The sequence below is a fragment of the Mchenga conophoros genome, linkage group LG10 (genome assembly GCF_057382185.1).
Source record: "Mchenga conophoros isolate Kocher_MC1m ecotype Shallow Benthic linkage group LG10, M_conophoros_male_GT1.1, whole genome shotgun sequence".
In the NCBI taxonomy this organism is placed as follows: Eukaryota; Metazoa; Chordata; class Actinopteri; order Cichliformes; family Cichlidae; genus Mchenga; species Mchenga conophoros.
The window spans coordinates 20,592,948-20,615,429 of NC_140535.1; the positions used below are offsets into that span (position 1 = coordinate 20,592,948).

The 22,482-nt window shown below is 39.2% G+C and overlaps 2 protein-coding genes across 5 annotated transcripts in view; one reads left to right on the forward strand and one right to left on the reverse strand.

Moving 5' to 3' along the window:
* b3glctb (beta 3-glucosyltransferase b) overlaps positions 1-10,457 on the reverse strand; it is a 34,876-nt gene extending 24,419 nt beyond the window's left edge. For 3 of the 4 annotated variants that reach the window (XM_085289245.1, XM_085289244.1, XM_085289243.1), the window contains exons 1-7: positions 10,305-10,457; positions 9,356-9,393; positions 9,236-9,263; positions 8,916-9,025; positions 1,799-1,875; positions 1,579-1,690; positions 1,320-1,456 (exon numbers count right to left, since the gene is read on the reverse strand). In XM_085289245.1, coding sequence (XP_085145371.1) covers positions 1,320-1,456; positions 1,579-1,690; positions 1,799-1,875; positions 8,916-9,025; positions 9,236-9,263; positions 9,356-9,393; positions 10,305-10,365 — 563 coding nt within the window. In that variant the 5' untranslated portion in view covers positions 10,366-10,457. Of the gene's footprint in view, positions 1-1,319; positions 1,457-1,578; positions 1,691-1,798; positions 1,904-8,915; positions 9,026-9,235; positions 9,264-9,355; positions 9,394-10,304 lie in introns of all 4 variants that reach the window. The other variant, XM_085289246.1, reaches the window with a different exon arrangement.
* Positions 10,458-16,176: 5,719 nt separating this feature from the next.
* LOC146565815 (mesenteric estrogen-dependent adipogenesis protein-like) lies at positions 16,177-18,372 on the forward strand. Its single transcript, XM_085287955.1, has 5 exons — positions 16,177-16,504; positions 16,611-16,747; positions 17,421-17,536; positions 17,619-17,786; positions 17,892-18,372. The coding sequence occupies exons 1-5, from the start codon at positions 16,305-16,307 to the stop codon at positions 17,904-17,906; spliced, it is 636 nt and encodes a 211-aa protein (XP_085144081.1). The 5' UTR covers positions 16,177-16,304; the 3' UTR covers positions 17,907-18,372.
* Positions 18,373-22,482: the final 4,110 nt, after the last annotated feature.

Genomic DNA, 22,482 nt, shown 5'->3' on the forward strand with positions numbered 1-22,482 from the left:
GGTGTCCGGTGCCATGATGGCACCGGTTCTGACATAAACGGTAGTAACCAGACCGAAAAGCAGCGCACATTTCGGTGCTTTATTTCGGTGCTTTTTTTTTTCCTGAGCTGTGATACACTTCTAGCCAATAATTTTACGTTTCCGAGGATAGTAGGCGGGTCCAGGTACGTACGTTCTTTTAGAGCAGAGCTACAGATTAAAATGTCCAAGGCGAAGCGGTCAAAAGTCTGGCTGTACTTCACAGCAAAATATGCAAACCCAGCAGCCTGCAACAAGTGCTTTAAGCTGATACTGTGATACCTCGAATCCGATGAAACACCTGGCGACGCATAGCGTTTTTTTTAAAAGCCCAGAAATGCGCCGTATGATAGCTTGCTGCGAGACCTCACACCGAGCGCATCTACTGTGCGTGGGTTGCCTGTTATCTGACCCGGAGTTAGCAATATCCCCCAAAAACCCCGAAGAGGAGAGTCCTGGCCCCTAGCCCTGCCAGTGTAGCAGAAATGATGACGGATGATGATGCAGCAGCAGCCGTTCTTCTCTGCGTGAGTAGCTTAATGTTCGTGTGTAATTTACGTTGAGTAGGCTAACCACGTTATTACATTAATGCATGTAAAGTGAACTAGCAAACATCATCATAGCTACATGCGGCTGTCTTCTTGTTTGATGGCAGATACTCCCTTCACCCTGGCCAAAAAGGCTAAAATGACCAAAGAAAAAGTGGAAAACAGCTAAACATGAGAGGTTTAGGACAAAGTTTGTGTTTTTTCCATTGTTTAAGCACTGCTTCCAGCCAAGAGTGATGCCATATATGCCCCATAGCTGCAGAAAAGGCTAACATTGTTATCTTTTTACAAAAAACCAGCTGAACATGAGAGGTTTTTGGACCAATTTTGTGTTCTCCATTCTTTAAGCACCGGTTTGAGCACCGTTTGAGCACCGGCACCGTTTCAAAAGTACCGATTTGGCACCGGTATCGGATAAAACCTAAACGATACCCATCCCTAGTTAAGATTGCAGCTGATAACTTTTTTCTTAGTGGGACAAAAAATAAGTGCTGCATTAAAAGTCATTCTGGGAACATTTCTTTTTTAAAAGATTTATTTTTAGCCGTGCCTTTTCTTTCTCATCTTTTCTTTTTTGTTTTTGTTACTGTAAACTGTCTCCCTCACTCTTGTAGGTCCTTATTTTTATTGGCTGAATTTAGCTTAGTCTTTACAATTAACAGATGTCTTATTAGAAAGCTTATAAAGGTCTGCTAAATGTGTAAAAGAAGAGAGGAGAGCAACACAGGGACTCACTTTAATCTTTACGCTCACCTCTTGAGCAGCGGCGCACTGAGAGCCCAGCCTGCTGTGGTGTCAGGGTAACTGAAGGAACTGGGGTCCTCAGAGAAGGCATAGTGGTGAATGATGGAGGCCTCGTTGTCATGGAGACGCTTACCCAAAAACCACTCCTGTATTGCAAAAAGATCACCATGATCATCATTTTATGCATAGCAATTGAGTGCACAGTCACTACTGTTATTGAGGTGCGTGCGTGTGTGTGTGTGTGTGTGTGTGTGTGTGTGTATCCCACCTCTTGAGCTGGATATCTGTTGAGGACCTCCAGCAGAGCAGACAGTGTGACTTTGGTTTCCTCCTCTATGAAGAACAACCAGGAAGCTGAATGTCCATATTTGACAAAGAGCCTGAGAAGATTGACAACTTAACAACGCCAAACCATCAAGGTTAAATAAGCTGTCATGCAACGTAATTTTAATAAGTTACTCATCTTCATTTGAGTGCTCAACACTCACCGAGGAAGTGCAGGGAGGATACTCCAGTCCCCTTCATACTGTGACAGCTCATGGAGAAGAACAATCACTGGAACTCCCTGCATGGCACATAAGAGCTGAATCATCCTGCAGTCACATGAAAAACACTGAGCTGAACCCCTACAGAAGCATTTTAATGATTCATTTATGATGATTTCAGTTTCTCTGCATAAGCATCTTATGTCCCCACTATGTCCCATAGTTTACTAGTACGGGTAGTACCAATACATCAAATAACATATTTCGCATACATATGATGACCGTAGTCTTACAACAGACAAACGCACAAAACACCAGAACTACAAAGGTGTAAATAAATGCAAATGTGGACTAAATTTCTACTTCAAACACCTAAACTTTAATGAATGCAGATTTAAATCAATCAAAAACAATACGTTGAAGCCCATTGCTTTGTTATATTAGCTAGCATTTTTCTTTAAAACATAGTGATTCATCAGTACTGTATGTCAACTTCAAACTTATGTTACAGGATGGATATTTAAACTTTTTATTTATTTACTGGAAAAGTTCTAGTGACCTACCCTGCAGCTCTGTTGGAGTCGTTTTTGGATGTTTCTCTGATATATTTACCTTAAATGTTATTTTTTGAGTTTTTTTCTGAGTTCAAGATTTGGTTTTGTTTTGTGTCTCAATTGTTTCTTACTTTGGCTCTTTTGTAATGTTTGTAAGATTCCTATTTTTCCTTTGTCATCATCATATCCTCCAGCAGTCTGTTTGTATTCTACGTTCTTCTTCTCTGGTTGAGTCTTATTTTTATCTTTTGTTTTCCCTTTCTGTTTCTGTTTCCAGAGCTGTTCCATTTATAGGTTTTGACAGGATTTTGAGTGCAATAAAATGGCTTTCCAAAAGTGTTTGGGACATCCCAGTCACTTTATGGGATTTGCCAGTTTTATTCCATGCTTCAAAAGAGTCATAGTAGAGAATTTGGGGGAGCTACCATGTGATGTCAGTCAATTTCAATAACCAGAAGAAGCTGCTTCTTATTCAAATTCATAAACTGGTTCTGGTTTTGATTTTACTGAACTCCTAACATCTGTTGCAGCTTTGGTAGAGTGCCATCAAGACTACATTATGTAGTAAATCCTTAAGTATTTAATCTGCGTCCATTTTTCAAATTAAAAAAAGTTAGTATGGTTTCAATTAAAATCAAACATAATCAACACTTTATTTCTGATAATTAAAAAAATTTTAGACAAAAAAATGCTTTTTTTTCTCCCTAAAATCATTACTTCAGTAACTTAGTTCTCAGTGAAGAAGAGTTCAGGAAACAATCTTGCAGACACCCTCTGCAGCAGGTTTCAGTATAGTGGGATTTGTGCTACTTCATATAGAGCCTATAGTCTCGGCGATTACAAGCTCAGAATGAGACTAGAAAATAGAGGATTCGTACAGTCATAAGTCTTTTCCATGTAGCTATTTAAATTGGTTGTAAAGAAGCAATTGGGAGGAATAACTGATGTATGGGTCAACTGAAGTGAAAGCTGGTGCAGAGATTAAGCCCCTCGTTACATATGTTGTTACAGAACCAGGAGACTAAAAGGCCTTTAACTGTCTGGCAGCAAGAGAGGTGTGCAAGCTATTAAGTTATGTCAAGTGTGCAAATTGATTTATGCAAGATGAACGGCTGCTACAAAACATGACCTATGACCAAAATAAAATGCTCCACTCTGTTGTAAATTTATGTCCGACCACACGGATGTTCTTTGCCAGTATATTGAATAAAGCAATTATCTGATGTTCCATTTACAAAGCTTGGTTTGATGATTCCCCCTCTCCTTCATTTTGTACAATCATACAATGCTGGCTTCAGACTGAAAGAGCATATGACAGCGCTAACCACCTCCTCATTTAAAAAAGGACACAACACTTTTCCAAAACTGTTATAAAGGTCACTCAGACATGTTGCTCTACGTACAAGTGGGCTGTGTGTTTTAGTAAAGAACTTTCTCACTTGTAAGTTGAAGCGCTGTTTTCTGGTGAATTAAAACCTGAGATGCTATTGATGATATTTTAGTCACATTTTGACCACCACCATTAATTGCTGCAGGAAAAAAGCCTGCAAGAGAGTTAAACAACAAGCTGGCAGGACATCAGAGTCAGCATTTAAACCGTGCCGTCAGTGAAAATCAACATCAGCAGAAAAGTCACCTTAAACAAGGATTACGCAACCGCTTTAAGGTCTTTATGCTGCAATAAGCATCAAATCAAAAGCTTTCAGTTCCAATCACACCCTTCCAGCTTTTGTGAAGAAATGACATTATATCCATGAAAAGTCATCAGATTAACAAGATTCCTACAAGCATGGTGCTGCACCCATATCCGTCAAACAGTCTCATTTCCAACTACTTTCACTGAACCTTAGACGAAACATTATAGAGATGCACAAAGCTTGAAAAGCCTTTCTAAGGACCTGTGTGTTCTCCCACCTACGAAACGAAACTGTCTACAAAAGGCAGATGGTTTTTGTAGACAGCACATGGAGACAAAGAATAGGTAGAGCTATTTTGGACCTGTGCAGCTGAGGGATAGCGCATATATACTGGACAAAGACATTAAAGATAGAGGTGCCAAGCAGTAAGAAAAGAGGAAGGCCACTGTTACAGGAAAAATGATTCTATGTTTCTTTACCTTCTTTTAAATGTACAAAGATGCCTTTTGTCTGCCCTCTGCCTATGGTTAGATTAGTTTAGAATTATCTTTTTAGACTTTCCCAGCAAACACATCTTGTTTCTGGGACATATTGTTTTAGATTGTTTTATCTTCCCTAGCTCTCTGCTGACGAGACTAGCACCATATATGGAGTTGTTTTATTTTATCTGTTTATTATTTGTTATCCTGTTCTCACTGTCTCTGTGCCTATAAAAATTACCAAGCCACTGTGCATGGTGTGAGTTGTTCTTAGCAGCTCACCCGTGTACACGTTTGATAAAGAAAGTAACTTTGTCTCATTGTGTCTTTATTTCTCCTGGGTCTTTTACAGAGTTTTCCCCCAACAGCCACAAAGAAGATTCATTGATGCAGTGAAGGAGGCCAGAGATAGAGACTTTACTAATGCCGCACTGAGGAAATTCACTTGTTAAAGCAGCACAAAGGCCAAATGTCTTACAGCCAATTTAGAATCACCAATCAACCTGGGAGGAAGCCAGAGTACCAGGAGCGAGGGAAAGGATAACATGTTTAAATGTTACATAGAATGGCTCCAGCCAATCACAATGCTGGAACTCTTTTAGTTTTTGCCAAAAACTAAAAGTAAAGCATATTTTTCTGGGGTTTTTTTTAAACATTGATTTCATTAGTAACTCACCAACATTCATCGCCCTTTTCTATTTTACGCCTTCACTACAGTTTTCGATCACCACCTGCTCTTTAAAAAAAAAGGGTGAAAGTGAAGATTTTACGATTTAGCTTTGGAAATCTTTTCACAGAGCCCCTGCTGCTTGAATTTTTTGCCATTATTTGCAATCAGGCAGTTTTTCCTCAATTTAAACTGCAGGTAAAGAGAAAACATCAGACTCATATTTCACAGTACCAATTCATCTCAAAGGAAAATAAACATCTACATCTACTGCACCCCATCACATCCATAAACCTGTCATCTCATTTCACTGGTAACAAAATACTTTGAGAGATACCCTGCAGGCAGGTACCATTAAACGCTTACTGCATGAAAACAGTGAGCCTGGCTTCCTTCAGAGGCTCTGTGGAAAGGAGGACATCTATTGGTGCCATGTTAATACCGCAACAAAGCATAAATCAGTTTTAACATTTTTTGACACCTAATAAAAGCTAAAGTACTTAAAGGATTGCTGTCCTGTCCTGCTGGCACAGTAAAGTGCAATCATAAAACAGGCATAAGAATCAGCCATAAAAATCCACCATAGAAACTAAAGTAGCTCACTTATGAGCTTTAAACTAAGCAAGCGTGGAGGTGGCTTTATGTTTTGTCCATTAACACCAGTGATGCTTATCGATACAAAAAACCCCTGAGAAATAAATTGTATTCTAATTAGACAAAATTCACCCATTAAAGCTTTAAAATTATGGTGTAAAGTGTAAATGAACCATTGGATTTAATGAACGCCTATGGCAGCAATAACCTCCAAATTGTGTTTCAATTATCTGCGGATTAGACCTGCACGATGCTCAGGAGGACTGTTGCGTTTTACACAACTGCTTAAGCTCACCCATAATGGAGTCAATACATCAGCATCTGCAGTTGAATGCGGTCTGTGTGTGTGTTTAGGTTTACTTTGTTTGGAGTAATCGTCCACCTGAATCACCAAGGCCCAGAAACAGCAAAGCAGCCCTAAATGATGATGCTCTCTCTGCTGTACTGCATCAACGTGACGGTGTTTTCATGCTGGGATGCTGGCGTCTCTTTATGCCATACGCAGTAATGTGTTTTTTCCACCTTGTTTGCCTTTTTAGTTAAAATACACTATATCTGTCCCGTTTGTAGCAACCGAAAATAAAATAAATTCATAATTATAATAAAGGTCAATCAAATGGACCAATATGGCAAGGCCATGATGATCCACTTGGTAAAATAAATCCGCTTGGCATCTTTCTTGGCCTTAAGACAACAATTCTGATGGCTAAAGATCCAAACGGGACACAAAAAATGAAAAAATAAAATAAAATAAAATACACTATTGCAATTTTTAATTAGAGGTTGACCTGGAGATTTTCAAGACAAGTTTATGTAAGAACCTGCCCCCAAATGTCAAAACAAGCATCTAATTAGGAGAAAACTCTTGTAATCTTTTAAACTGACTTGAGTAATAGTTCTCCAGCTTTTCTTTCTTTGGACATTGGCTGCTTTTTCACACATTTTCAATGCAGACCTTGTACCTGACCATTTTCACAGGAATTTTTGTTTCTTCTTGTTGAGTCATTCAATACTGCACACAAGCATATAAGCACCCAAGTGAAGGGATGTAACAGTTTCGTGTCTATACATAACAAACAAATTTTGACATTTGATCCATCCACTGTTCACTGAAGCCTCTACAGAAATGGTCTGAGTGGAAGGGTGGCTGCCAAGAAGCCATTTTCAAAGAAAGGAAACAGGGAGAAAAGGCTGAGATGTGCCAAATTATGCAAACCTGACCTGAAAATCAGTGGCGACAGATCTGATGGCGTGATGAATCCAAATTTTAAAATCACTTAATTAATTAATTAATTAGGTTAATGATTTAATGAGTCACCAAACATCCAAAGAACAGCTTTCTATGTCCTTTAAGAAGCCTGGAGAACTATTCCTGTAGACTACTTAAAGAAATTACAAGAAAGCTTGGCTAAGAGAGTTCAGGCTGGAGTTTTTTTTAGCCTGTCTTCATGTCTGGCAGCTTTTGCAATCAGAATCAGGATCTAAATGAACTGTTGTGCCAAACATATTTGCTTTTCCAAGACGAGCTCTGGAGTCTTTAGGCCCCCTTTTGTTTGTGTTTGTGTTTTCTTTCTTTCTTTATTCATTTCTACTATTACTCACATGAGTGCATGTCTAATACAGCATTGCCAGAGTTGACAAGCACAAGAAAAAGAGCAAGAAAAAAAGGGAGGGGAAATAGATGAAATGAAAAGGACAAGAGGACAGAGCACAAGTGAAAAAGCATGATGGGCCTCCAAGTGCTGCACCTGTAAGAATAAACATGCAAAAAAGTAGCACCTGGATGGATGGATACACAAACTAACAATTTTGGTAATAATGGCCCCATCAGACAGAGAAAGACCCAGGAGACCCAGGCATCTGCTGCTCCCACAGAGTACTGAAGAGCCGAGACCACATCTCGATGACAACTGTGTGCACATAGCAGCAGAGGAAGGAAGTGGGCCCCAGATGGAGCCCTTAGAGCCAAAGAGCAAGGCCCCCAGAGACCCAGAGACGGCAGGCAGCCCATGCCACCAAAGACAAAAACAGGGCCTCAGATGCCTGAGAACCGCCCAACTCTCAGCAGAGCCCCCAACTGCACTGAAGAGGCCACCCTGGACCACAACCTCCAAAGGAGTGGGCCAACAAGTACGGCAAAACATCAAGCCATGCACCCTGGAACCAAAAGTACTTACATCCCGGGGGAGGGGCAAGGCCACCCTCCTCAACCATGTCCCACAGGTGCCAAGGGTCACCCAGGCTGAGCCATACATAAACACACCTACACATATACAGACACACACAGACCACTCACACACACACACAAGGACACACAACCATCACTATCAACCCCCCTGTGAACAGATGTGACCCCGAACCAATCGGGCTGTGTTAAAGAATAAAAATGGTCGTATCAAATATTGACTTTCAAGCTCATTAGAATCATGCAATCTCTGTTTTTGACTTATCTACTGTATCTCCATGTATGCTCGCACATGTTTCAATAAATCACTTGTAGAGAAATGTAAGTATAAGAAAAAAACCCATCTTGGCTGTCAATCTCATTCTGCACTGGGAAGATGGTTGATACAGGATGATGGCACAGAGATTCATTTCCCTCTGAAGTCGGCTGCTGCTGCTGATTTTCAGTAACATCAGGAAGTTAGTTCCTTTAGAATACGAGCCAAGAGCCCAAAAAACTGAAGAAAGCCACAACATCTGCTCAAGATGGCTGATGGTTGATGAGAGCTTTTGTAACAGGAGATAGCCTTTGTCTTCACTGCCTCTCTCAGACACTCATCCAAGAGGCTTCTTCTGTAGTTCTAACACCTGCAGAAACCTCTTGGATGAGCAGTGACATCTTCACAAGCTTAAAGAAGTCCAGTCGTCTTCTTTTTAATCTTCTAAGAGGTTCCAATCAAAGCGAGCACTCTGACCATCACTGACCATGACACTGTCATGAGTAGAGCCTGCTTGTAGCGCCTCATTACTTCACCTTATGATTGCAAATGACTTCAAATGGTTAACTTCCTTTATTCATTATCACTGTAAATGAATTCACATAAACGATTATAGCAGATTTTTATAACATAAGAAGAATGTTGATATTTTCTTATGGAGACTATACTCAGCGTGCCTTCTGTACAATACATGTATGAGCGTGTACAGGAAAATAGGAAGATTATAACAAAGCATGGCAGATGTTACCTGCCCAAGTCGGGCTGCCTGCTGCAGAATCTCCACTTTCCTTTGACCACTGCGACGGGCATGGTAGGAGTTCCTCTGGCTCTGGATCACTATCATTACGTCCTCCAGCTCTGTGAAAAGACATGCATGGAATATGTATCCTGATAACTGGTTAAGAAAACAAAGAGGAAGCGCTAATCCTTTCATCCTTTCATGTTCGAATTTAAACTCATCTACAATATTTCAAAGTACGCTCTTAGACACATTATTATAAGATGCGCTATAGAACTTGTTTATTTCCCAAATAGTTGTACAAAATGTTAGATCGCCCTCTCACTCACCGACAGAGTGTTTCCTGCGCTCTGCTGCCTGTGGACAGTCAGAGAGATTGACAAAAACACATTGCTGAGGCACGTGGCAAAGCATTAATTTACAACAAGAAACTAAAAAGCAGCACTTACATGATCAGGCCCTGTGTGTTTGTCTCCAGCAAAGACGTCTTGGTATGGAAAGAAAAGACAACTGAACAATTATTTGTGAGGAGACAAAAAATATCTTTTTTTGATTTTTCAGTTTAAATCAAACCAGTACCTACACTCAATGGCCACTTCATTAGGTGCACCTGTTTAACTGTTTATCCAGTCAGCAAGTCATGTCAGAGGTCAGAGGAGAATGGCCAGACTGCTTTGAGCTGATAGAAAGGTAACGGTAACTTACGTAACCTGTTACTATCGAGGTATGCACAAGAGCTTTTCTGAACACACAACCTTGAAGCAGATGGGCGGCAGCAGCAGAGACCGCACCGAGTAACACTGTTGTCAGCTAAGAACAAGAAACTGAGGCTCCAATTAAACACGGGCTCAGACAAGAGAAGATTAGAAAACTGTTGCCTAGTTTGACGGGTCTTGATTTTTACTATGACATTTGGATGGTAGTTGTATACAACTAAACTAAAACGACTTTTTCTGGTAATAAAAGAGAACAATTATAAAGTGTAGAAATTATCAGCATGTATCAGCATGTTTTTTAAGACACCTTCAGCTTCATTTGCAGCCCCCCACGCTTCGGCAGACCTGTCAGCAACCACAGCGGATGATAACGATACCTGCGCATTAATACCATTTCCTCTTTTGATTTTAAAAATAAAACCATGCGCTATATCTCTCACTTTCTTTAGAAAGACAGAAAAACAGAACAAATGTCATTATGACTTTACGTTAAAATTTGACAAGGTTAAAAATGACCTTGGTTCATAATTTTTAATGCAGAGTTAAACAACGTTATATTTCACTACTTTCAAAGAACAACTCAAAGCCACTTCCGGCTGCTGACACAGTGTGTCCAACTTTGTGTGGCGGGTAAGCTAACTGCACCCCTGCCTCGGATCTGCAGACGTTTCACTTCACTTACCGAGACAAATGAGAAGCACAGCGACCAGTCTGCATCCGTAAAACATATCACGGTGTGACATGACTCCTAGTGCTACTGGTTCAATCACCGTGTTTCCATGGCGAACTGAAGAAATCGGTTTGCTACATCTCTGTACCGGAGGCGTGAGCTTTCATGTAGTGGCAGTTAGTGCGGAGCTGTAGCGACCTCTAGCGGACAACAAATGAGTAGTTTGGTTTTCGATGTCTGGTATTGGATCGGATTGTTACAGAAACGGGATATAATATAAATAATTGTCTCTGGTCACAGTAAATAGGAATTCAACCTAAATTTTTGTACTATTCATGCCAATAAAGGTATGCCCTCCTAAAATCTAAGATTAACTTAAAAAAAATCAGCAGGTTTTAAAATTAGGTAAATACACATTCAGATTAACAACAACAGATAGTATATTACACTGTATTATTATTTTTATTATTACCATTATCATTATTATTATCATCCTAGGACATCACATTTTGGGGTATTTAGACCAAAATACTAAATTTTGCTCTACAAGGGCCTGATATCCACTTACGAGGACATTATACTGCTACTGTTCTATCAAAATTTTAAATGAATATCCTCATTTGTGGCTCTTATTTTTTTTAAAAACAAAAATCAGGTAAAAAAAAAAAATCTGGTAATTCTTTGTTTTTACATTCATCGGGCCCCAATATGCCCAAACATCAAATAGAAATTAAAAATGCATGCTGTGGAAGAGTTCAGGTCCTAGGAGGTTAATATTATTATTATTCACGTGGAAAATATTCAAGAAATTTGGCAGTCTTCTCAGGAGTGGACAACCCAGCCAGTTTCCCCCAAGGTGAATGAAAGGAAAGGGAACTGCAAGGAAACCACGATATACACCTCTGACTTCACAGGCCTCAGTTAGCATGTTAAATAATAAAGGTCATGACAGTACAGTTAAGAAAAGACTGAACAGGTATGGAAGTGCTACCAGGAAAAAGTCTCTTATGTCTCTCTAAAAAAAAGAACATGGCAGCACAGCTTAGATTTGCAAAGATGCATCTGAACAATTCACAGGATCTCTGGAATAATGTTACACAAGCCAAAGTGGAGATGTGTGGCCAAAATAGACAGCACGTTGTTTGGAAAAAAACAAACACAGCATATAGCACAAATCTCATACCAGCTGTGAGCACAGTGGTGGAGGGGTGATGATTTTGGCTTGTTTTGCAGCTGCGGTCGACCATGCACTCCTTTGTATACCAAAGAATCCTTGAGCTAAATGTGAGCCTGTCTGCCTGAGAGTGCAAGGTTGGCTAAAACTGCTTCTTATGGCAGGACAATGATCCCAAACACAGCAGCAAATCTAAAACCGAATGACTGAAAAAGTGTATCGAATGAGTTTAGTTTTAATCTTAATTAATACCATTGCCATTATGGCTTCTCGTGTTTGTAAATAAGTAGATCGATCCTGTTTGGGGTTTTTTTAGCATTAGCAAAGTTTTTTTTTTATTACTCTGAGTCAGAGGAACATAAAATAGGATAAGGTGCACAACAAATGCCTCTGCACTGAGTTTGTTGACATTATTTTGCAACCACCAACTGTCAAAAAAACATGCCAGCATTGATGCTAAAAAGTGATACGCTTCAAGGCATTTATGATGGGCAATTATGAACAGTTTCTGCACTGGGACTGTAAATCCTGCCACATTTAATAACGCCAGTGTAGTTTTGCTTGAATTGAGTTTCTATGTCTCATCAACAGTAGACGAGCGAGACATATGAGCTGCATGATTAAATTATATAAAAGATTACACCACAATCTTTCTATTACTTGCTGTATGCCACAAAATTATGCACTCAAAATCAATAATTAAAAAAAAAATGCTCATAGAGGAAGTCATACCTTCTGTTTTCAGAGATCAGAGTTGTACCTGCTGCACATTGATATACCGTACTGATATTTCTCAGCTAATGTGAGAACCACCACATGTTATAAAATATAGTAAAAATTCACGTTTTATATTCACTCACTGACCATTTTGTTAAATACAGCACCACCACTGGCCTGAACTGTTAATGCAAGGTAGGATGGATCCATGATTTGATTTCTCGAGGCAGAAATTGAGACTAATCACTTGTTTTGGGTGATCCTGTGTGACTTTGCCTTTGTTTCCTATTCTTAGCTGACAGGAGTGACACCGGTGTGGTCTTCTGGTGTAGCTCACATCTTTTTCAAGGTTCCACATGTTGTGCATTCACAGATGCTTATCTGCATACCTTGGTTGTAATGAGTGGTCATTTGAGTTACTGTTGCCTTCTTATAAGCTCACGTGATTGGCTGATTAGATATCTGCCATTATAAGAATGAAGTATGAATAAATAAGACTGAAGCTTCTCACACTTGGAATGGGCAATGCCTCTACCTGTCCTACACAGGGAAGACAAAGTTTAGCTGCACCTAGATAATAAATAGATACAATCTAAAACAAAAGGAAGGTTCAGTGAGAAATACAACTGGAATCTAGGTCAAACCACTTTTATTTTCCAGAGTATGATAGGCTTGTTTAAAGTCTCGTCTGAGTACGTGTGGAGAAAACAGGCTGAACGTACTTTTTCTGTGGAAGCACACGCAGACTGGTGGAGACATCCAGAACAAATGAGTCAACAGGCTCCTGACCACAGAGGCTAAAAGTGAACTGCTGAGCCACAAACATTAAAGTAGGCTGGTTCTGTTGTGAAACAGCACTTCAGAGTTCTCACATTGTTTTGCAGATGGAGTGAACTGTAAAAAAAGAAAAAGAAAAAGAAAGAAATCCAAAATTGGAGAAAGCTTTAAAGAATCCAGGAACTGCAGGCCTAAGTATTGTTTATTCACAGGGATAGGCTGTATAATGTGTCACATTGTTACTCACAGACAGCAATAACGCATGAATGTGTTTGAAGTTAGGTAAAGTAATACTAAGCCCTTTTGTTCACAAAGTACACCACAGCACACATTAGGCCTGTTGATGAGAAAACATGGCAACGTGATCAGAAATTCCTGTAAGAGGAACAAAAATGCTGCACAGTAATTCTATACGTGAAAAGTGAGCGCGAGAGCCCTCGGTGCGCCTGCTCGCTGCTGAAGTCAAAGTAAACTTTATTGTCATCTCCGCTACATACAGTCCAGTATATAGAGAGACGAGACGACGAGGCTCCAGTTACAGCAGTGCAAGTAAACAAACAATAAATATAAGAAGAGTAAGCAAATAAATATACACTTTAGGACTCGGGGTAAAGGGATCAATAACAATTTAAAATTTATAATTTACAGTTTGATGATTTAAAGTCTCACACACAACCCGTCGAAAGGGGAGGAGAGTCCTGCTGCTTCCAAGTAGACCACATTTCATTCATAATGTTGTAAATCCAAGCCCATTATGTATTCATGATTTGAATCCTGGATTGTGTGAAATCCTCGAAATAAACCCTAGACAAAGTGAACTAAGTTGTAGGTTTATTAGGTTATGTTGTGGTGATCCCTGAGTTGGGGGGTGGGTGTTCATACTGGAGTGTAAAATTAAAACCAATGGAAGATGGACAAGAAAAGTTCAAAGCCATCATGTCTTCAGTTTAGAAAAAAGAGAAAAGAAGAGGAGGAGAAACGAGCAAAAGATACAGGCGAGCAGATGTGTCATTGGATAATGGCAGGTCATCCTGAAACAATCAGAATCGGAATACTTTATTAATCCCTAAGGAAATAATGTAGGTTACAGTTGCTCCAAGAAGAAATGGTAAAAATACTAACAGACTAAACTCCAAACAATACATTATGTTACAGATTTTAATATTAATTAGTCATTGTCAATTGTTGATTTGTCCTGTTGTATGATCAATTATGATGGCTGTCTGGTGGCTGTGTGTGTGTTTTATGTTAATGTACAATCCTTCGCCCAGGGCGCCAAACAGGCTAGGACCGCCACTGGGTGTTAGTGTGCAGCAAAGGCTTGTATGTGACTAGCTTCAAGTGTTTATAGCTTCTTTCTCAGTTCAATAGTCCACCTGAAGTTAATTTCAAACAGAACAAATGCTGTTTTACATGCCTTCGTGCATTTATAGAGGTCAACATAAGTAACAGCTCTGTGACATCCCTCATTCTCACCTGTATTAGTTATGTACAGTATTGTGCAAAGGTTTTGGGCCACTGTCTCTTTATATTTTGCAAAGAAAATGGGAAAATAGCGCAGTGGTTTATCGAAACATGTGCCAGCATACATGGAAATAAGATACTATATGAAAAAAAAACGGGCCTTGAAACACAACATTTTGTATAATCACCTTTATTCTTCAGCACAGGCTGAACTGTCTTAGCCAAGCTTTCTTGTAATTTCTTTAATTAGCCTTCAGGAATAGTTCTGCAGGTCTCTTAAAGTACATTCAAAACTCTACTACGAATGTTGGATGCCTTTTGTTGTGTTATCTGTCCAGATGATCCCACACTGCTTCAATAATGTTGAGGTCCAGGCTCTGGGGAGGCCAATCCATGACTGGCACTGTTAAAGTTTCTCTATCCCGGTATGCTTTTACTGCATTGGCAGTGTGTTTGGGATCATTGTCATGGTGAAAAAATGACCTTGTTGCCATTCAGATGCTTCCCAGCTGGTACTACCTGGTATATCAAAATCTGATGACATAGAGCAAAGGGCCCAGGTCAGCCCAAAACCATGATAGAGCCTCCTCTGTGTTTTACAGATGATTGTAGAGTCTTACAGTTTACCTCTCTTCAGTTTAGATCTCTTCAATACGTGTTGATGACGGTTTGATCCAAAAATATTAAATGTCAAGTTTAATCACTTCATAAGACCTTTTGCCTCTGGTTTGCAGTCTAGTTCTTGTGTAATTTGGCACACCTTTCTCACTGTTTCACTTCCTTAAGAATGGCTTTTTGACAGGACACCAAACTGAGATATGCCAAGTTTGCAGCTAATAGCTCTTAAGCAGTCACATTGTCAAACTATGTTATGTTTAGAATTTTTCATACATTCAACTCAATACACCGGGAATAGACACCTGAGGCAAAGTGTCAAAAGATACCAATTAAAAGTTGCCATTTTTTGTGCTTTAACAATCTCCTTATAACCATAAAGCCCAGAGGAGGACTGCTCGAGAGGACTCTTTAAAAAATGACATTAAGAAATAAAGAGTTAAAATAAAATAAATTAACGAACGTCTGGCTCCTTGGAAGCAAATTAAAAGCAAATGATGAGTGGCTCCAGACTGTTGCACAGTACCTTAGATAGGAGGGTTAGATTTGTGTCACCGTCAGTTGGTCAACGCCACCTTTTCTGGGAAGACGAGCTTATATCTAATTTCTGCTTGTGACTCACATTGTCAGAGGCTTAGTCTCTTTTATGTGTGTGAGCAGGTCAGCTGATAAAGTTTGGCTTTGAAATGATCTCATATCAAGCAAAATTAAAGAGAAGAGGCGTTCCTTCAAAATAATAGCATTTGTGGAAGAGGGAAGTTTCTGCTGTTTTCTTGTTCTTTATGTATTTATTTACATAAATGTAATGTGATTTAATGTATAAATTAATGACATTTGCATAACATTACATTTTAATTTAATTTAGGTTTTAATATATTGACTTGTGTGTGCTCAAATGGATTATTACATCGATATAAATGAGGAAAAAGCGGTTCTTTCCTTTTGAAAAGGTAGCACAGTTTGAGGTTTTTTTAAAAAAACAAAAAAAACATTTCTTATTTCTCCATTTCATCAACTAACAACTGCAGCTATGGATCACCACCAAAACGTGGTAACTAAAGGCTTTTATTTTGGCTCAAAGGGAGCGGAAATCATATCAGTTCATCTCTTTAGACTTGGTGGTCGGTGGGCGTTACTAAAGGCTCAGAAGTCCATCAACTAGACCACATTACACCATTTTGCTGTTTGCCAACCCTATACAGAAGAAGAAGAAGAACTAGACCATATAAACGTCGGCAGGAGGTGAGAGAAGAAAACGTGACAGCATGCCGGTAAACAAGCAGTCGGGCAGCAGGATGAGAGTGACAGAAGTGGAGGAGTTTGTGAGAAATCCACCGCCAGGTTTCTCTGTGGAGACTCTCGGATCGGGTTACCGAGTCCGCTGCAACGAGGAGAAGAGCCTGGTGCTCATCGACGACTTCCAGTCCTGCGGGAAGAAGTTCGTTTTCCACAACTCGCTGGGAAGGTGAGAAAAGACAGAAATGCACACCCAAATGTATATTCATTTATTTATGCGTTCATATGCACAAGCAATGAATATGAAACTCTTTCTGTTTTGCTTTTGGCCACAGAAAAGTGAAAATGCACAACTTGTGGGAATACAGCAGCACGAGGAAGAGTCTGCTGTCCAAGGAGATCTATCTGCTGATTTCAGCCTGCGAAGAACAATCCTCAGTGAGCAACAAAAAGGCAGCCAGAGAACTCAGCGGTAAGTGTTTCCCTACACACAAGCTGTCATCTAACAGTAATTACACACAGTACAAAGAGCTGACAGTGGTGAAAACAACGCCGTATGTTACAGCTGTGGGCTGCTCGCTGGCACAGCTGACTCATGCAGGCCTCCAGATTTGGGTGGAGTTCACATTACAGTGAAAGCTTGCTTCTTACACCATGTTTCTGCGCAAACTCTCTCCTTTTCTGACTTCAAATTCAAATTCAAATTTTATTTGTCACGTACACAGTACGATATGTAGTGAAATGCTTGGACAACTGCTCGTGACCTAAAGAAAACAAAAAAGGAAAAGGCTATGAATAAGATAGGAAATAAATATGAAAAATTAAAAAGGGTAAATTTAACTAGGAAGGAATAAAATATAAATTAAGGTTAAAAATGAAATAACTGTACAACACAAATTAGAATGAAGGGTAAATTTAACTGGGAAGAATAAGATAAAGATAAATATATAAATTAAAGTTGAAAATAAAATAACTGTACAACAAAATACACAATACACAATATAGAACTATATAAGAATGTATGAAGAAATCTAAATATAAATAAATATATACACAATAACAGCAGCTGTACAAGTATTAACCGGAAATGAAGAATATAGTGACCAGTGTTGTGACTTTTTTACTCTTTCCTCATGAACTTTCAGTGGTGAAGCAGTATGTGGTGTGCATCGATGGCAACGAGCCGTTCACCAAGTGGCAGCTGGAGAGAGGCATGGATGGGACCATCTCTTCTGTTGCTGGAGAAAGCTACAGAGTGGATGTGAGCAGGACTTCATGGTGCTTCTGTTGCACGAGCCTCTTTTATTCAGAATCACTATATGTTACCTTTCCCTTCATTTCAGATTGACCTGACTGAAGAAATGGAGAGCTGGGCAGCAAAAAACCTCATATCTGACGACCTCATGAAGGTCAAGCCCGTGTGGAGAGACGCCTCCTTCACCCTCAAATATTATTCTGATGCTCTGTTTGACTTTCCACACTGGCTTGGCTTCAGCAAAAGAACATTTAAGGTGTGTCTCTAATTGTTCTTATCAGATCTTAAACTAAATCCATGTTTTTGAGTCTCTTTAGGTTTTTGTCTAACTTTGCTTTTCTTGCATCTGTTCTTATTACAGTTGAGAATGACATGAGCCAGCTGAGGATGAAGAACGATACGAAGTTGAGTTTAACTGTTCACTTTAACCGGAGCTTGTTTTTGCATCTTCAGTAAAATAGATGAATGGTTGAAATATCATCCTGCCAGACCGACGGCTTTCCTACCTCTAGATTTTTTAGGATCTGAGTCCAGATATTCTGTCTGTTCAGTGGGTGGAAACTACTGACAAGGACTGAAAAAGACTTTCTGAATGTCATAAAGATTGTTTTAACACAATATGTGTATAAAACTTCTTTTGTGTGCCTGTAAATATAAATTTTTTACACGATTTTTAACTACTGTATGTACTGTAAGAAGGGTTTAAAGTAGTCAAATCTGTGCTGCTGCAAAATGAAATGCTCGTACTTTTGCACTAAAAAAAGATATTTGTTCATGACAATTGCTTGTTTGTTTTTCTTTAAAAAAGCAATAAATGCTTTAATAGCAAAAAATCTCGTATTTCAGTGCATAATGAAGAATTCCCTTTGGGTCTGTATTTTATGGTTCGGGTCTATGAACAATGATATTCCAGGTAATGGTGTGCTTCTTGTGACAATGGGACCCAAACGAAATGTAGTTGTATTTTACATTTTTTTGGCAGAGAGTTGACGTAAACAGGAATGTGTTTGATGTGTTATTTTAATGTTGTAAGACTCAGAGTTATTGCTTTGTCTCTAAAGCTCTCTGGCGACAGTCAGTTGCTTTTTCCACCGCAAAAGTAGCATTTTGATCTCTAAAAACACAAATTCTCTCTCTAGCGGGAAAGCATTTTCTAATCACCCCCTCTAATATCAGTACAACATGTCTAAAAAAATTTAGACTGCATCTATTTTGACCTGACTCCAACGCGATCGTAAGTGTTGCAGCTTTACATTAGTAAATTCTTCCGACATCCACCTGAACTTATTGTTCTGCCATGTTGGACCTGCGATATCAACATTATAGGAGGGGCTCAGGTTTTTGCTGAAGACTGTAAAAAAGTTGTACAACTAATTTCACCTAAAGCATGATAAGGTAGCAACAGGATGAGTGAGAGGTCCAGGTCAGAGGGGCTAGTTTGTGAAAGTGAGGCCCAGGAGGCACCGATCAGCTACAGCAGCTTATGAAACAAAGCTACGATTAAGGCTTCAATTGATCTCCACCCATCATTCCTGAATAGGGGAAAACTACCCTTAGAGATAAAACTCTTTGTATCAGGTTGTAAACATGTGCGATAAGGTTGTTTAGTTCAATGCAATTTTAATTATGTCACTAAATCACAACAACAGTCGTAGATATATTGGTTTACATATTGCCAGATTAAAGATGTAGATCTAAACAATGTGGTGACCCCTGGTAAATAAAGGAGCAGCCAAAAATAGACAATTGAGGCTTTTGAGATGGGAGCCTATGGGTATTGACTCCACTCCAGGAACTACAGGTTTTTGCACTTCTTTGCTGGCTTTGCTTTTCAGCAACAGATTGTAGTAACATAGTTGTCTTGTCTATCGTTTTGAAATAACTTCTCTAACCTTTTTACATATGAATATATTGTGTGTCCACACACCTTTGGACATATAATGTAAGCACCACTAAATTCAGAAGCAGGTGTGATTTTGTTCTTCTCAGAAACATACTATGATCTACAAGCAGAGAGCAAACGCTGCTCTCATCTGTTTGCCTTTATATCATAAATTAAATTCTCTGTGTGGGTGTGCAATGTTTACACTGTCCTTTACATTCATTTATGAATCAGACATGACATTAATACTAAGAAAGTGTGATAAGCATCCATGCAAATGCGACCAGAACAAGCGTAAACACAAGCTGTTATTAGCACATTTTGAGGTCACCTAGGAAACAATCACAGATCATTTACAGACAGCAGAGCTGAAATGGCTGTGACAGCAACAAAGCACGCAGATTTCTGAGTGCCTGAAACTTTTTAAGTGTTTGAGGAACAAAGATGAGAAGGAAAGTCAGGAAATGCTGACAACACTCTCTTAATACAGTGCAGTAAACAATAAAGCACGTTTGACAAAGTCGGTCTCGTGTAATAAACACATACTTCACAAGACGCGTTATTTATGTTTTTTGTCTTATAGTTTCTTTCAGTACACTCATTTATTTATTTATTTTAAATAAAACAAAAACAAAAAGACAGCAGGGATATTATACCATCAGAGATGAGCATATCTCTGTATGGTTGACGCTGTACTTCAGAGAATTTCACAAACCTTTTTCCGTGTTTGCCTTTGCTACTCAGAGACACACAGGAACCGTGGGAACAGAGCAGGAAATGGCATTCAGTAAAAGGACGGCCAAGGAGGAACGGTGACTGGCAGTAGTTGGAAAATGATTAATGACGGAAGTGTGTAAAAGTATGAATTTAGCTAAAGTAGTGCAAATGTTGTTCGCTTATCCCCAACAATACGTGCACTGTAGCCTGTGATATGTACTCAAACCAATTGGTCACCAGGTCACTTGATCCATAGCCTTTAAAAAGAGGTTATGAAGGGAGTAGCACCATTTAGGGGTCTTATCAGTGATTATTTAGATGCAATTAGTTGCAATCATTTAACAAAATATACATTTCTTGCTTGTGAAACATGAGATCTGTTGGCTTTTCTGTCTACATGATAGAAAATGTTCGGGCAAATGAAATAAAGTGTAGATGACAGGCTGATTTTTTCCCCTATTTTTTGTCTTTTCATTCAAGATTGAGCCATTATCCATCCATTCCCTCTATTTATCCTCATTAGGCTTGCAGGGGACGGGGCTGGAGCCTATCCCAGCTACTACAGGGCAATACTGGACAGGTGTTACTCTCATGTCTGCCTCTGTGACGCAGAAAGCAGATATGAGCCATTAGGTGAGTTAGAAATATTAGAGATAACTTTGTGTCTGCTGCAGTGTACCTGTGAAAACTCATGTAATGGATGATGTGTGGAACATCAGGTATTATTGTCATACTGTAACTATTCACTGTTCGTTACAGATGAATTTGATAACTATGCCTGCTGTCTCAGAGACTTCACATTTTCTGCATGATGATGGAGAGTCCTTATTTCTTCTATCAGCACTGTATGTGCTGTATGTGTTTATTTTTTGCTTTTATGAAGAATTATAACATTTTTGTGTGTTTCTTGTCTCTGATCACATATTTTTACTTTGATTTTGGTGTTTCTTTTTCCATTTCCTCTTTTATTAGATTTCATTTATAAATGGTAAATGGCCTGCATTTGTATAGCGCTTTTCTAGTCCATAGGACCACAAAGCGCTTTACACTACATTCAGTCATTCACCCATTCACACACACATTCACACACTGGCGATGGCAAGCTACATTGTAGCCACAGCTGCCCTGGGGCGCACTGACATAAGTGTATAAGCCTCTGGAGTGTTAAAGTCTCTCCTACAGAACAACATTTGATCATTTAATGCACTGAACTAACTGAGCTCTCACTTTGCTGGGTAAATGTTTTGTCTACAGAATGCAATGGAAAACATAAAAAATAATGAAAACCTATTTCCAAAACACTGCTGTCAGATATTCTGATTTTTTTTAATGAACAGTTTAATACAAATAATCAGTTAACAGCAATAAAAAGAGATGAACCAATGTCTGCTTCCTTTCAAACAGAGACAAAAAAATCACTTGCCAAAATTGCTTTAAACTCCTGAATTTATCAAGATCAAGTGAGTGCTTTGACCCAGTCTGCCTCACACTGTCGCCCAGTGGGTGCATTTGACCCCAGCAGTGAGAGCCCGCTCAGAGTTCGCCTCCCCACCTTACCAGGTAAATCAAAATCGATATTGGCAGCATAGCGGTGAGGTGGTTAGCACTGTGACTCTCTCAATGCATGTTAGCGTAACTAGTTATTTCTAAAGTGGCTCAAGTTTGAACAGAGACTGGAGCCTGTGCAGGAATGGCAAAACATGAGCGATATGTGATTTGTAAATGTGATCTGAAGTTAAATAAAGCAACAATATAACAGCAGTTCTAAGGGACTGTTTGAGATATAATGTGTCACATAGGACCCTTCAGAATGACATGCAGCAAGTTTGAAGCAGAAATAGTATTTCATTAACAAGATATAGGCCACAATCACTTTTTGGCAGGCTGAAAATGGCTTATTATCAATGTTAATGTTCCTTTACAGGTTATCCAGCAGTTCTAAGGGACTGTTTGAGATGTAATATTTGACATATGACCCTTCTAAATGACATCCGCCAAGTTTGAAGCAGAAATATTGTTTCAGTGACAAGTTATAGGCCACAATCACTTTTTGGCCGCTTGAAAATGGCATATTATCAGTTTTATTGTTCCTGTACAAGTTATTCAGCAGTTCTTGGAGAGTTTTTGGGATATAATATATCACATGTAACCCTTCTGGAATATATCCAACAAGTTTGAAGCCGAAATATTGTTTCAGTGACAAGTTATAGGCCACAATCACTTTTTGGTAGCGCTAAAATGCCATGTTCTCAGTCGTTATTCTGAACAAACAAGAAAGAGTCATGGTGATACTGGCACAATAGGTCTTTATTGTTTTAACTACTATTCGACAGTCTTATAACAAATATGAACA